Genomic DNA, 14,411 nt, shown 5'->3' with positions numbered 1-14,411 from the left:
TTATGACAGGTCAAAAACCAATTATGTCAATTGAAGAAAAGGTACTTACTTAGAGTATGCTACCATAGGAAGATGGATTGACAAGAGAAGAACTTCTAGCTATTAGGATTCGACAATTGGAGCAAAGAACGGAAGATGTCCAGATAGCATTAGATAGGTTAAAAAGAGCAAGGTTACAAAACAAGGTGCGATTTGATAAGCAACATCGATTGAGACCAAAAGCAATCGAGGAAGGTGACTGAGTACTTGTTTATGACAATAGTTTGGATAATCAACATAGTACTTTGCGGAAATTTTCAAAACGTTGGTTTGGACCATATGTGGTAACAACTGTTCATGATAATGCGACTTACTCGTTACGGGAGTTAGATGGTACAAAATTGAAAATACCAATTGTAGGGAAGCGAGTAAAAATATTTAAACGAAGACACGCAGAGATGAATATGGAAGACCTAAATGAAGGTATAGAGATTCCGCAGCAAGAAGATGAAAGTGATTTGGATATTGAAGGTGACGAAGACGAACTGGACAAAGACGTAGAGGATATATTCTGAATCAAACAGCAATTGGGTAAATTGGTGCATACCGGAGGATGCACAGGTTCAGAGGGGGTGGATGTCGTGTTGTTACACGAGTATACCGTGAAAATAAAAAGAAAGGAGAATTTTATTAATGTTTAGTTACCTCAAATATTGGGAGCAACGACCAACTCCAGTGCAAATACTGAGTGGCCAAGTTCAGTTACCCCGTTACAGTCAGCCGGGGCATACTGAAATGCTCCGTTCGATTCCAATAACGGGAGTCAGCAGGAAGGGAAAGGACCAATTCACACGACGGGTGAGCCTGGTTCGAAGAGCCAATTGGATCCAATTTCGAGAATCCAATCCGGGTCCTCTTACCCAATATGAGACCTGAATTGGCCGGGCAATCCAATGCAGTCTAGTTACGAGAACATCCAGGTTACTACAGGTATCTTACCCAATATGAGACCTACATTGGTCGGGCAACCCAATGCAGTCTAATTACGGGAAAATCCAGGTCTTACTACGGGCCTCAGCCAGTCTGGTTCGAAGAGCCAATTGGATCCAATTTCAAGGCATCCAATCCGGATCCTCTTACCTAATATGAGACCTGAATTGGTCGGGCGACTCAATGTGGACCCGAGTACGGGGTTTCGATTCTGTTTCAGGCTGTCCTATTCTTTGTGCCGTTTCAGGGAACGTTGTTTTTGGTAAATGGATTCTTAAAGGTAAAAACGGAGGAAAAAGCTTTGACTGCGAGAGCCAATTTTGGATCCAAGCTTGACGGTGGGAGCCAATTCCGGATCTAAGACGGAAGATTGAAGAAATTCAGAGGATAAGGTTAGGGGGGAGATCAGAGGGGGGGGGGGGGGGTTTTTTGGATCAAAGAGCTAGCTTCAAGTTTTTTTCAAGGTTACTAGTTTGGTTTCATAAGAGGTTTTTGAAGATTAGGGGAATTGGAGAGGAGCTTCATGCTTCGGGGTCGGGGAAGAAAAGACAGGGAATTGGATTTTTCTTCTTCATAGAGTTTTGGGAAGACTGAGGCAATCGTTGCTGAAGTCAGTGTTGTAATGGTGAATCGGGATTTTTAATGAAGTGGATTTGATTACTCTGATTGTTTTGTGAAATCGAGTTACGTTTGTGATTGAAGGATTAAAAAGGTGTCTATAGGATTGAGTATGCGGAGTGAATGAAATTTATTGGGTTAATCTAACAAGACAGTCAGTGGATTCAAGATCATAAGTACAAAGCGGTATTGGAGATTAGCAGATTGGATTGTTCGGGGTTCTCTGTAACGTCTAGAGACCTACCGACTTGGGCAAAAAGGACTTCGACAAGCAGTCGAAGGGCATCTGTATAGATTTACGGTGTATTCTTGCAGTCGTTTATATTCCAGTGGTCAAAAACTGATAGACTGCTTGACTATTGGCGAATCTCCATACTACCTTCTACAGCCAGACGCCCGGCGCGTTTTCGAGCAGGAAAGCACGTAATACAACACCGTGACAGCCACATAGATCTTAGGTAGATGGTATATATAGGGGCAAGAATGAAGTCTTCTTCATTCTTGTCAACTCCTCTCTTAATTCTAGTCTAGTTTCAAGAGTCTCTATTTTCCTTGTCTTTTTGTAATAGCCGTTTCAGTTTCTTTATTTAATATATATACTTCTAAATATTTATTTTTTCATATTTCTTTGAGAAAATCCTACTTGTTTATTTTCTTTCTTTGAATTCTTGTCCTTGATACATATAGATGCTTCAAGCTAATTTTTTTATATGAATGGTATTTATTGTCATTTTTATAAAAAGCTCTTTATTGCAACTTAATTTTTATTTATTAAAACTATTTCTTTTGTAGAGTGCTTATCATTGCGACTTGATTTGCCTTCATCATAATTGATACTTTTATAGAAGGTACTTCTTTACAATGATCACTTTGGCAATCAATCAAAAATATTCAAAAATAAAACATAATATAATTTGATATCCAATTAGTTTCTATTATTAGAACTATAAATAAATAAATAAAATAAAAAAATGCAAACAAAAAAAAAACAAATATACATTCACACATAATATATCTTAGCAGATAATGAGTGTCTTGTATTGCAATTAAAAACAAACAAACAAACAAATGTATACACACATATTATATCTTGGCAACTAATGAGTGCCTCTTATTATGATTTTTTTTTTAAAAAAAACACTAATTCACATAATATATCTTATTGCTCCAACCAATAGCATTTTTTAATGCTAGGTACTAAAACATGCTGCTTGATTTTATATATATATATATATATATATATATATATATATATTTTTCAAGTATAGTTTTATGAATTTTAGGAAATTTTAAAAAATTAAAATACTAATTTTTTTTAATGGAATCAAAATGTAATTCTTCAAATTATCTCTTTTGCTTCATAAATTGTTTTTATTAGTTTTAAAATTAAAATAATTTTATTTTTATAATTTTATTTTTAAAAAATATTTTAAGAAATATATTAAATTATACATAATATAAAAAAATTGAGAAAAGTACGTGCTTTTGATACTCCAATCATATAAAAAAATACACTGATTTTTTATTATTTCTTATAAATTCTTCAAATATGGTTTTTTTTGTTCTTTATTTTTATTTGTTTATATGTATGTATTTATTTATAAAAAAATAGATCCTTTTGACAAATAAAACTCTATATCATAACTACTAAATTATCTCTATTTTAAATATAATTTACTTAAGTGTTTTTTTTAAATAAAAAGATGTAGTTTCAAATAATTGTTGATTCTATGTTAATGCACACTAATTTTTATGACTAACTTATGTTTTTTTAAAAGCTTTCAAAAGTTTTGATACATTTCTTGGGCTTTTCTTGATACACTTTTCTATTTTTCTTTAGCATGCTTGGTCATAGTTTATTAACCTAAACTATAAAATTATGTCTACTTTGTCTTCTATCTATTTTAGTTGTCTAAAAATCTTATTGTTTTATTATTTGTAGATGGTCAAAATAAATGACTTAACCATGAAAAGCTAGAAAATTTTTGCATCTTTAAAATATAAAAGATTTTTTCCAAATACTATTTTTTGAGGCTTTGTGATTGTATGAGTACATCTTTTGGTTCTTTTTTCACTAAAATAATAAAAAAATATTGCAGCCTAATTCCATACTTTTTAAGTTGCTAGGCATTTTCATAATGTGTGAAGAATTGTCTTTGTAATAGCAAGGATGCATATTAAGAAAGCTTTGTTTATGTTACTATATATATATATATATATATATATTTAAAATATAAGCAATATTTTTTCTATACCAAATAAATCAATTTAGAGCTAATGTTTTTATAGTTTTATAGTTTTCTTTTTTTCTTTTTTTCTTTTTTTTAGATAAATATATTCTATTTTAAAATTTAGATAGGTGTATATAAAATGTATTTTTGTAATTGATTTTTATCTTTTTGGCATTGTATTCTTTTAAAAATCAATAATCTTTTCATAAAAAGATGTTGGAATCAAATTCTGGTTTTTGAATATGGTTAAAGTAGATATGGATGACATTTTTTCATAATTGTATTCTTCTTTAAATAACTACTTTATATAAATATTTGAAAATTACTTTTCAATTATCCATATCTATTAGAATAAATTTTTTAATTTAAAGTAGTCACTTCCAAAAGAATTTTTAACACGTGACTTGCTTTCTTGATTATGTCTACATATTATGTTATATTTACTCTTATTAATAAGGAATTTCTTATTTTATTATTAACTTTGTCTTTTAAAATTTGAAATACATAATTACATGTATTTTATATTGTTATTATAATAAAAACTTATTTCATCTTTTGTTAAAATAAAATAAAAACTTACTATTTCAAAGAAGTAATCTATTGCTATATAATTTTTTATAGAATTAATATTTATTTATTAATTTGATAGCTAGTAGGTGGAACTTAAGAAGGTCATCTTCTTAGTTTTATGAGTTATTAGTTACACTACACTCTAAATCTTTGACTTGATAAATTTTGGATTTATAAAATATAATTTTTATATCTCTTAAAATTATTGTACTAATTAAGTTTGAGCTTTTTTTATACCAGATAGAATAGTTTAAAATTAAAAAATATATATTTTTTTAGAGATTCACGCTTTAGATCTTTTGCCAATATTTTTTCTAATTTGTATATGTATTTCCAAAATTTTGACCATATAGAAGAGACAAACAATGGTTTTCTATCCAAAAAAACATCAAGTGCCTATTTTTATGATATTTATTGATTAGATAAGTTGGTCTTTGTGAATAGATAAGATATTGCAATGAGGCATTTCATGGCATAAAGGATTTAAAAATAAACCATATAACTAAGACATGTAGTGATGTATTAAATTCGAAAAGGTTAAGCCTATATAATTAAATATGTTAGCTTGCAATAAGCCATAGAATTGTAGTCTAGATATTATAACCACTTTTAGTGAAAATAATAAAAATTAAAATTAAAAAATCTTATAAGCCATGTTATTGCTTTTATAATTTATGAAGTTTTATTTTAAACTATAATTAAATATTGTTAAGAAAAAAAATAAAGAATATAAAAATAAGTGAGGTATTTTTAAATAATATATAAAAAATTAGTTAATATATATATATATATATATATATTCAAAAAGAAATTAGAATGACTATTGTCAAAGATTAGAGAGCTAGAAACTCTTAACACTAGACTAGAAGTAAGAAAGAAGTTGACAAGAGCAAAGAAGGCCTTACTCTTCTATATGTGGTGACATTCTATAGGACCTCCAATAAGTGTCTAACTTGTAGGACATATGGCTAATTTGTAAGACAAGCTTTGTATGTGTGAGCCATATGTGTAACTTGTAGGACATATGGCTAATTTGCAAGACAAGCTTTCTATGTGTGCCATATGTCTAACTTATATTACAAGAGGTTAATATGTCCAACACAAGGCCAACTTGTTGGTAAAGTTTTTAACCTACAAATCACCTAAAGACATGTATGAAGGCAAAATTGTATCTACAAAACTTCTAAGAATCTATTCTATAAGATATTATCAAATTTATCTACTTTTATTTGCTTCTAATTATTTATATTATTTAGATAATTATTCAAATAAATATGTATATCTATGGTAAGTATAAAAGTGATGCAAGTATGATATAATTCTTATTAAGATGATTTTTTTTATTTTATTTTTTTAGTGTAATTACATAAAAGAATTTTATCTTTTTTTTTATTTTTTTAGTTTTTATTTTTTTTTTCAATAGTTTTTGCTTCTCAATTTAAGTTAATAGAAGTGCCAAGAAAGGTTTCAAGATTAACTTAAGAGGTCCAATAGTATTGAATTTTGGTGGTCTAATTTAGAATTAGATTTCTTAAGCAATAAATAATTAAAATTTTAATCTAATTGATATAAAAGATTAAAGATAAGGTTGAAAGACTTTAATATATTAAAAAATATATCTATATTTTATTTGAATTCTTATAATATGATATTATTTGCATATTAATTTATGAAAAACTATTTTATTTATAAAAAATTATTATTATTTCATGATACCTTATGGAAAGACTAATTTGAAGTTAAAATTTTAGATTTCTCCTAAAAAATGGAACATATAGGATAATTATAGATAAAATTATCTAATACTTACTTAAATTAAAAAAATATTAATATTTATTGAATCTACAAAAATTAATTTTTTAATTTAATTAAGGTTTGGTTCAATTTCAGACACTTGAATTATATTAAACATATATTTTTAATTTATACAATCAATTCTTTTTGAAAAAGTAATAGTTTTTTTTTTTTTTTTTGTATGAAGCCACATGACAAATATAAAGTTTTAAGAACAAGAAGTAAATTTTCTAGGGCGTGTTGTAGAAATACAAAAAACTATCTAATTGTGATCTATTAAATAAAAAATGATTGATTATATATAAGGTTGATATAATTTAGAAAATAATTTATAAGTAGAATTTAGTAATGTAATAATGTGATTTGTTAAAAAAATCTCTATTATTTTTTATCAAAATATTAGCATAATGATACTTCTAACAATTACTAAAAAGAATGTTTCTTTAAGATAAAGTTAAAGATGAATTTGAGGTAATCAAAATAAAATAAAGTCCAAAATATTTTTTAAAATTTGATGTCAACTTTGTCTAGGCCTTGTTACTTATTTTTTACTAATGCTTTTATTATCACATTTAATTTTGATAAAAGAGGAAATTTATTTTAAAATATTTTATTCTATAATCAATTATTTGAGATAGGAGAATTATTTTAATTAAATAATAATTAAAAGATCTTAAGTTTTATTATTTTTTTGATACAATTTAAAAGAAAAAACATAGTCAATCTTGAGTATAACTTCTTCTTTTAAAAAGTAAATATGAGACTTTTTATATATTATTTAAAAATTAATTATAATATTTAATATATTTTTTGCAAATTGCTTGAAATATTTCTTTAGAATACAAAGAATCTATATTGTTTTATTTGGTTTTAAATTTTATTTTTATTTTTATTTTATTAAAATATCTTGTTATATTTTCAACTTGTTCATAAAAGTAATATTGTTGAAATCTGAGATTAAATAAATTTTTAAAATATTTCTCCAAATATATTGTATATATCTAATTTAAGGTTATAAAGAAAGTATGACTCGAATAAAAAAAACTTACTCAAAGGTGATCAAAGAAAGTGGTATATTTTTTAATAGAATAGTCTAAGATGTGTGATGTATAGAAAAAAATTGTAGTGATATAAGATTTGTCAAGACAAGCTTAAACCCATCTACCAAATAATCATAACAATTAAATTTGCTATGGATATGACTTTGATTTCAATGAAGATAGTATCTTACTACAAAAAGTAGATTTAATTTTGAGATATTTTTCCATATTCTAATCTTCATTTCTAATCCATCTAATTTTTTGATAAATAGCATTGAGTATCTTTCTAAAAATAATCTCTTTTTTTGCCATCATTAGAGACATAAATATTTTTTCAATCAATATTTTTAATATGAGTGTTTTTAAAAATCACCTCTTGTATCTTATTGTTAAAAAGAGAACAAACTAAAGTATTCAAGTGCATAATAGAGGGATGGATTAGAATGCATATCACTCCTATTCTAGCTCCATCATCTTTTGTCTATATCCAAATATAGCTAAAAAAATATGATAGGATATTTTTATTTTTTATTTTTTATTATTTTATTATTTTTTAATCTAATTCTTTAATATTAATGTAATTCAATTTTTATTATTGCAAAAATAAACCATCACCTAAAGGTTGTATACATCTAATATAATTTCTAAACTCAATAATATAAAAAATGTTATTAAGACATCTTTAAACATATATAATTAGATTTGATTTTATATAAAAATTCTAAAATAAATATAAATTTATACCTAATTAAGTAAATTTAATTTATGTATTAGAGTTGGAGCTTGATTAATAATATAGAGAGCTTTTTGAGATAAGTGTCTGTAAGTTATGTTATAAAAGTGGTCCTCATATCAAGAGTTATAACATTCATAGTAGATCTTACTATGTTTGTTAAAGTAAAAAAAAAAAAGACTAGTACTATAAAAGACTTGTCAATAAGAAACAGATGGTTTTCTTTATATAGAATGAAGTGAGGAAGATAGGCTCTCATTCTACTTTAAATAAAATAAACAAAGGCTCTACTTTGGTCTTCTCTCTTCCTTCTTCAATACATATAACATTAAATTTAATGGCTAGCAAATCTCCTTGTAAATTTCTCATTTTAGGTTTAGATCCTACTTAAGATGTTTATTTTTTAGAAAAAAAATTCACTTAACATATTGGTCTTATGTAAAATGATTGTGCAAAAGATATTTGCCTTAACAAACTAGGCTAAGCTAATAGCTATTAGTCTAATATATGGAGCTAATAGATTAAAGATTGAATGTATAATCTAAATTTTTTTAAAAAAACCTACATTTGACAAAAGTTTAACAAAGGATTAAAAAATAAATGATAAGAGATTGAAATCATTGCAATCTATGATGCAAGGTAACTTTGGTTGTTAGAATGAGTTGAAAAATGATTTAAAAATAATATTAAAATCAATTAGTATTATTAAAAAAAAAAGATAATATTGGCTATTGTTTCTTTGTAATTTATTTTTTATTTATATTAGCTAAAAATAGATAGATATTATTGATCTAGATTGAAAAGATGAAATTAAGATCAAAATTTATTAATTGTTTATCTTGTACTTTGTAAAGAAATTAGGGACTTTGCAATTGAGTTTGAATTTTGAAAGACTTTTTGAGGTTGAAAGTTAATGAAGTGTTTAAAGAATTATATATCATTTGAATTTGAAAATAAATTTGAGCTAAGAATAAATTTGTTATATTATTATTGGAGTAATATCAATAATATATTATGGTTTAGAATTAGATCATTGCAAAGGACTAGTTTAGTTTATAATATGTCTTGATGTTAATTGAATTATAAGTGGAAAGTGGTTTGAATTAAAGGAGATGCAATTTGTTGACCTTATAGGCTTTTGGGCTAGTAGAATGTGAGGTTGTTATTATATTGATGGTATGTGAAATTAATATTGGGCTGAGATATTATCTTTTTAATTTGTTATTAGTTGAATCTTGTTAAAATTATTTAAGATAAGTGATATTAGAATTTTCTTCTATTGTAGATGGTAGTGTGATTTTGTATATTGGAATGTATTATTAAATCTAAGCCCATTTATATTCAATCAAGGCTATAAGTAGGAATAATGGTGATGTTTTTTTTTTTTTTTTTTTTTTTTTTTTTTTTTTTTTTTTAGTGTAATAATGTATAGGAATTAGGACCAAGATAAAGTAATGAATTAAGGCCATGCTATATTATTAAAGCAAGGTCTTTTATATAAATTATTGAATTTTTATAAAAGGTGCAAGAATAAGAATTTAGAAGGATTTTTTTTCTTATATTATAAATCATGGGACAAAATACTTGATATCTATTAAAGTCTTTAGATTGCATTTATCAAAATTTATTTTTGAATAGTTTTGTAGAGATCTAAAAGTAAAAAAAGATAATAATGTGGTTAATATTTTTGATATTTTAGTAAATAAGGCCATTGTAGATGAACCAAAAGTAATTTTTGAATGTGATTGAAGTTACTTTTACTCCAATATTGTTTTTGAAGACTTGGGTGTTGGATAAGAGAACTAACATTAAAGCTAGTTTTTAATGATCTTGTTCTTTCCACATATATAAGAAAGCTGATTGTTATATATTCCTTGGTATGTATTTATTTATAATTATTATTTTTGGATGTCTTCTTATTTTTATCTATTATATATTCATTGCAGTAGATGGTGTTATCTATATTAAAATTTGGTTTGTCTTAAGGTGTATTTTAATAGATTTGAGAATCTCAACAAGCACTTGGCTTCTCTTAAGTTCTAAAGCTATACAACATCCAATTATTTAAAATTATTGTTATTTTCTTTGACAAAACATACTTAGTTTCTTAGTCATAGAATTGCTATTTATTTTAAATTTACTTAGTAATTTTTTTAAAATTATCCAAGTTATAATTTTTGTCCTATATTATTATCACTTTGATGAAAAATAATAATTGATTGAAAATATTATTCCAAACATCTATATTAATTTGCAATAATTGTAGGTTTTTATAGAAGTAAATCTATCAATTTAATATTTAAACAATGGTTTGTAAGACTATAAAGGAAAATGAAATACATGTTGAAACAAGTTGCACTTTAGATAAAAGATTCTTTATACTTGGACTATTAATCTATAGATTATCAAATTTTTATAATAATTAATTTTTTATAAACTTGAACATGGAACTTATATAATGCAAGAATAATATTATAATTAATATTATTACAATAATGTTATTACAAGAAATACAACTTCTAAGAGGTCTTTAGTGACTTGCTAATGGTGTCAAGAGAAGATTAAAACTTGTAAGAACTTTAATGATTAAAATCTTAATTCTTGGTATGGTTGAAATCGCATAATTTTTTTGAACCTAAAATCACTAATAAAAAATTCTAATGATATGCCAACAAAAAGAAAATAATTTGAGATGAGATGAATGCACACAACAAAAAATATGCTGGTTGCAATAAGAAAAAAATAATAATGTCAATAACAATATATACAAGACCTACTTCCCTTAGTAAAAGAACAAAACAAAGGCCAGCTTAAGCACTCCATTATTTAGAAACCAAGTTCAATACACATAGCTCCAAGTGAAGAATGAATATCCAACAAGCTCTTTTACTTAAACTAGATTGGTACAGAAATGCACACTGAGTTTGTTTCATTTCCCCTAAAACTAAGAATGCACATCCACTGGGTTGTTTTTCTAGAAATGAAAACTAGTATCTAAAATAGTTGTTTTGTGAAGCCAATTCTCAGCTACTGTTTTTGTTGTTGCAGTGGTTGCGGTGGCTTGTTGTGTGTGTGAACCCCATCCCTGGTTGGTTTCTCAGCATTAACATGCATTTTGCAGAGATACCCATGTGGTCACAATTGTCATGCATGAGCAGCAGCGATGGCAGAGCGAGGTGAACTGCCAGGCATAGTGCTTCGCCTCTCAGTGCTGCTGCTGCTTCTTGGTATGCTCGCACTGCTTTCGATGCTACTCATGCCTCTTCTCTCTTTCTGTTTACAACTTCCTATTCTGTGCAGTGTTTGAGTTTTTTGTCACTGATTTAGAGACTGGCTATGGTTGTCCTTGCGAAACAGGTTTTGCTTCTGTGCAGCTACAAGGATGGGCTTCTCGGAACTCTGTGGGTTATGGTTCTTTACAGGCAAGGTTACAGAGATTGGGAAGAAGTGCGAGGAGAGTGAAGCATGTTTCGGTCGTTTATGAAAAGGTTGAGGGTCAAGAAATTCCGGGTCGGATTCAGTGCAGAGGTTTGTGAGCATCTGTCTTTGTGAGGTGTGTGTTTGATTTAGGAGGTTGTCGATAGCCCTTTGTGAGTAGTAGCTTATAGCTTTCGATAATGCATGTTGTGTTGTTACTGTAGATGATTCGTGGAGGAATAGAAGCATCCCAAATATGGAAACAAACAGGCTGGCGCGTGACAGACCATGCATGTTATCTAAAGAGGAGACCGTCTCCTTTGTTACTCTTTTCGTGATGCCGGAAGTTGAGACTGCCAGCGATCGTTTCTCCGAAGCAGTTGAGAAGAAGTTTGAAGTGAGAAAGGTGAAGAAGAGCAGGCAGGATGCAGTCCTCCGCGCTTTTTTGGAGTCCATTCAGGTGGGTACATCTTTATAATAGTCCCACGAGCGATAGTTGGACTAAGTAATGCATCAGTTCGTCAATGTTGCAGGACTTAAAAGTAGAGGAAATGTTGAACTAATTGTTCGAAGGTTGCAATTCAACTGTTCAATAACGGTCCGATTTTAGTTGATAAAGGAAAGCTGCCATCACGAGTAGCTGTATCATCGGAGGAAACACAATCGTTGCTCCAATGATGAACTGGACTGTAAAGCATGGTATATCGGATATTTTTTTCATAGCCGCGCTAGATTCTTCTTACTGATTGCAAACCTCACTAAATAGAAAAATTATGTAGTTCTGACTCTATATGATAACATGTAGAACAGAGCGCATTCGATCTTAGAACTGTAATGAAATGTACTTTCCAGGAACAACAGTTGCGTCATACAACAATTAATGATTCACCTTTTAAATCACAGCGTAAATCTTTACATGAGCAGGTATCTATGCCAGGCACTACACGAGTGACGATTATTACGAACCATAATAAACTCAGAGGAGAACTACCGCAAGACATTGATTGGAAACCAACATCAAGACACTTTAGTCGCCGAAACCTCATGATTCAGAGACTTCAGTCATACATTGTACGCTGTTTTTGAAAGACATACTTTGAAGCAACTATACTCTTATCTATAGGCTGCACATTACATTGAGCCAATCGATGCATCTTCGTTGAAATGTTTTAGATTCCTCGAAAGATAATTCTCTGACTTAATAAATTTCTTTTCTGTTGCGCGCCTTCATTGTTCCCAGCAAAACTTGAGCTCTGGCCAGGTAACAGTTTCATGATATCTTTACCAAGAAGATCCCGGGGAATGTAAATGCCTTCGATGTGATCTTTGAAAATCTCCTAAAATGTCACCATTATTGTAAATGTTTTCTTGTTCAGGAATTGCTGGATAGTATGATCGAGGATCGGAAGAATAACAGCTCCAGCCCAGTATCGCATGCAATATTCTCAGATTTTGACATGATAGTGGTAGATGACTTGGGGTGTGTGTTCAAAGAATTCCCTCACTTTGACATCGCCTTTACATTCCGGAATAACCAGAGGCAGCCAATTAACTCTGGTGTTATTATGGTTCGGGGGACGTTTGGGAGCTTGTCAAGGTTAGGTGCCGATGTGTTTGTTAAGCTAGGATGATATTATTTCTGCTACAGCATGTGTTCTGTAATAGAATTGTATCATAGTTTGAAGGATTTGTGTCTTGATGAGTTCAGCTTGAAAATATTCATTCCCACACCCCAATAATTTGAGGGTTGATTGATTGTGGTATTTAGGGCAACACAACTGCTGAAAGAAGTTGTCAAAATTTACCTGGCCAAGTTCAGACATGCATTCGGCGTGCTTGGAGATCAATTAGCACTTGCAGATATTGTAAAAGGTACATTACAAGCGAGAGCATTTCAAGAAGGCGTTCCTGTAGAGGCAACTGTGATGACCACGAAAACATTGTTTTTGCCTTGCGTCATCTACAATTGGACGCCTCCTGAAGGTGCTGGACAATTTCAAGGAATGCCGACTGAAGTCAAAGTACGTAACTCGTTACCGATTGGGATGTAAATTGCTTGTTCTAACTAAGAGAGCGTTGTATCATTCGCTTGCCGGTCAGGAATATGAATTGCGTAAGTGAATGCCAGTCACTACCATTTTCAAATCTTTACATCATTCCACCTGTTGTAACACCTATTTGTTCAACTAAATTTTCATGAGATTTCGAATTTAGCAGTTACCAACTTGTAGCGGTTTCGATTGTTGTGGTCTTTTTTGTATGTTGCAGGTTCTCCACTTCAAAGGTCGAAGAAAACGACTCATGATACAAGCATGGTATTTTTACAAGAAGCAGGGTGTTCTGGATTTCTACAAAATGAAATGCCTCGTCCTGAAGAGCGGCCGTTCAAAATATGACTACTAAGGGTAGCCTCATGCTTTTCTCCAAACAGCTGAAGAAATTTATGTTCTTGAACTTGTTTTCCATCTGGCAGTCAAGTCAAGCATGGATACATTTAAGGGGAAAGAAAACCGTCGCACTATCAGATCAGTGCCGTTGAAATGGCACGAGAAATGAAGGAAGAGTGCCTTTTTACTGGAGAAATAAATTTCAAGTATTATTGTGTCGAAGAAATAGTGTTTGCCCACTAACCCATGCCCGATCACGTGTAGACTGATAAATACTGGTCAAACGATTTTCTTCACTTTTCGACAATCTAAAATCATGTTTCTTATTGAAAAATGAGATGACGATTGAAACTGGTTGCATATACATGATTTGAAATGAAAAAGCCAAAACTGTCAGACGAGCTATCATGTGAAATTGATGTACTTGCGGTGAAATTCGTCATGTGAAAGAACATCGACATGGTGCATTGTTTTTTACGTGTGACAAATGAAATGGAACCATACAATTTCCAAAAGAAAAATAATCGAAATTATTTATTTCTGGGCTAATTATGCTTTAGAAACCTGTGTCCGGGATGAAAAAGGTCATTCCCCACCGTGTGTCCTGAATACCGCAAGATACTGAACTGATCGTCAACTAGCCTGGTAGTCG

The 14,411-nt window shown here is 29.2% G+C and overlaps 1 protein-coding gene across 4 annotated transcripts; it reads left to right on the top strand.

The window, feature by feature from the left end:
- The first annotated feature begins 10,987 nt into the window (after window positions 1-10,987).
- LOC112294389 (uncharacterized) lies at window positions 10,988-14,236 on the top strand. Of its 4 annotated transcripts, none has more exons than XM_024544721.3 (7): window positions 10,990-11,182; window positions 11,313-11,483; window positions 11,597-11,832; window positions 12,297-12,443; window positions 12,749-12,852; window positions 13,141-13,393; window positions 13,641-14,236. In XM_024544721.3, the coding sequence occupies exons 1-7, from the start codon at window positions 11,119-11,121 to the stop codon at window positions 13,773-13,775; spliced, it is 1,110 nt and encodes a 369-aa protein (XP_024400489.1). In that variant the 5' UTR covers window positions 10,990-11,118; the 3' UTR covers window positions 13,776-14,236. The 4 variants fall into 4 exon arrangements, with proteins under 4 accessions (XP_024400492.1, XP_024400489.1, XP_024400491.1 ...); XM_024544720.3 differs by having other exon boundaries at window positions 10,992-11,182; window positions 12,749-12,969; XM_024544724.3 differs by lacking the exon at window positions 12,297-12,443 and having other exon boundaries at window positions 10,988-11,182.
- Window positions 14,237-14,411: the final 175 nt, after the last annotated feature.

The sequence above is a fragment of the Physcomitrium patens genome, chromosome 17, assembly GCF_059467195.1.
Source record: "Physcomitrium patens ecotype Gransden chromosome 17, ASM5946719v1, whole genome shotgun sequence".
Classification (NCBI taxonomy): domain Eukaryota; kingdom Viridiplantae; phylum Streptophyta; class Bryopsida; order Funariales; family Funariaceae; genus Physcomitrium; species Physcomitrium patens.
This window is presented reverse-complemented; position numbering and strand designations above follow the sequence as displayed.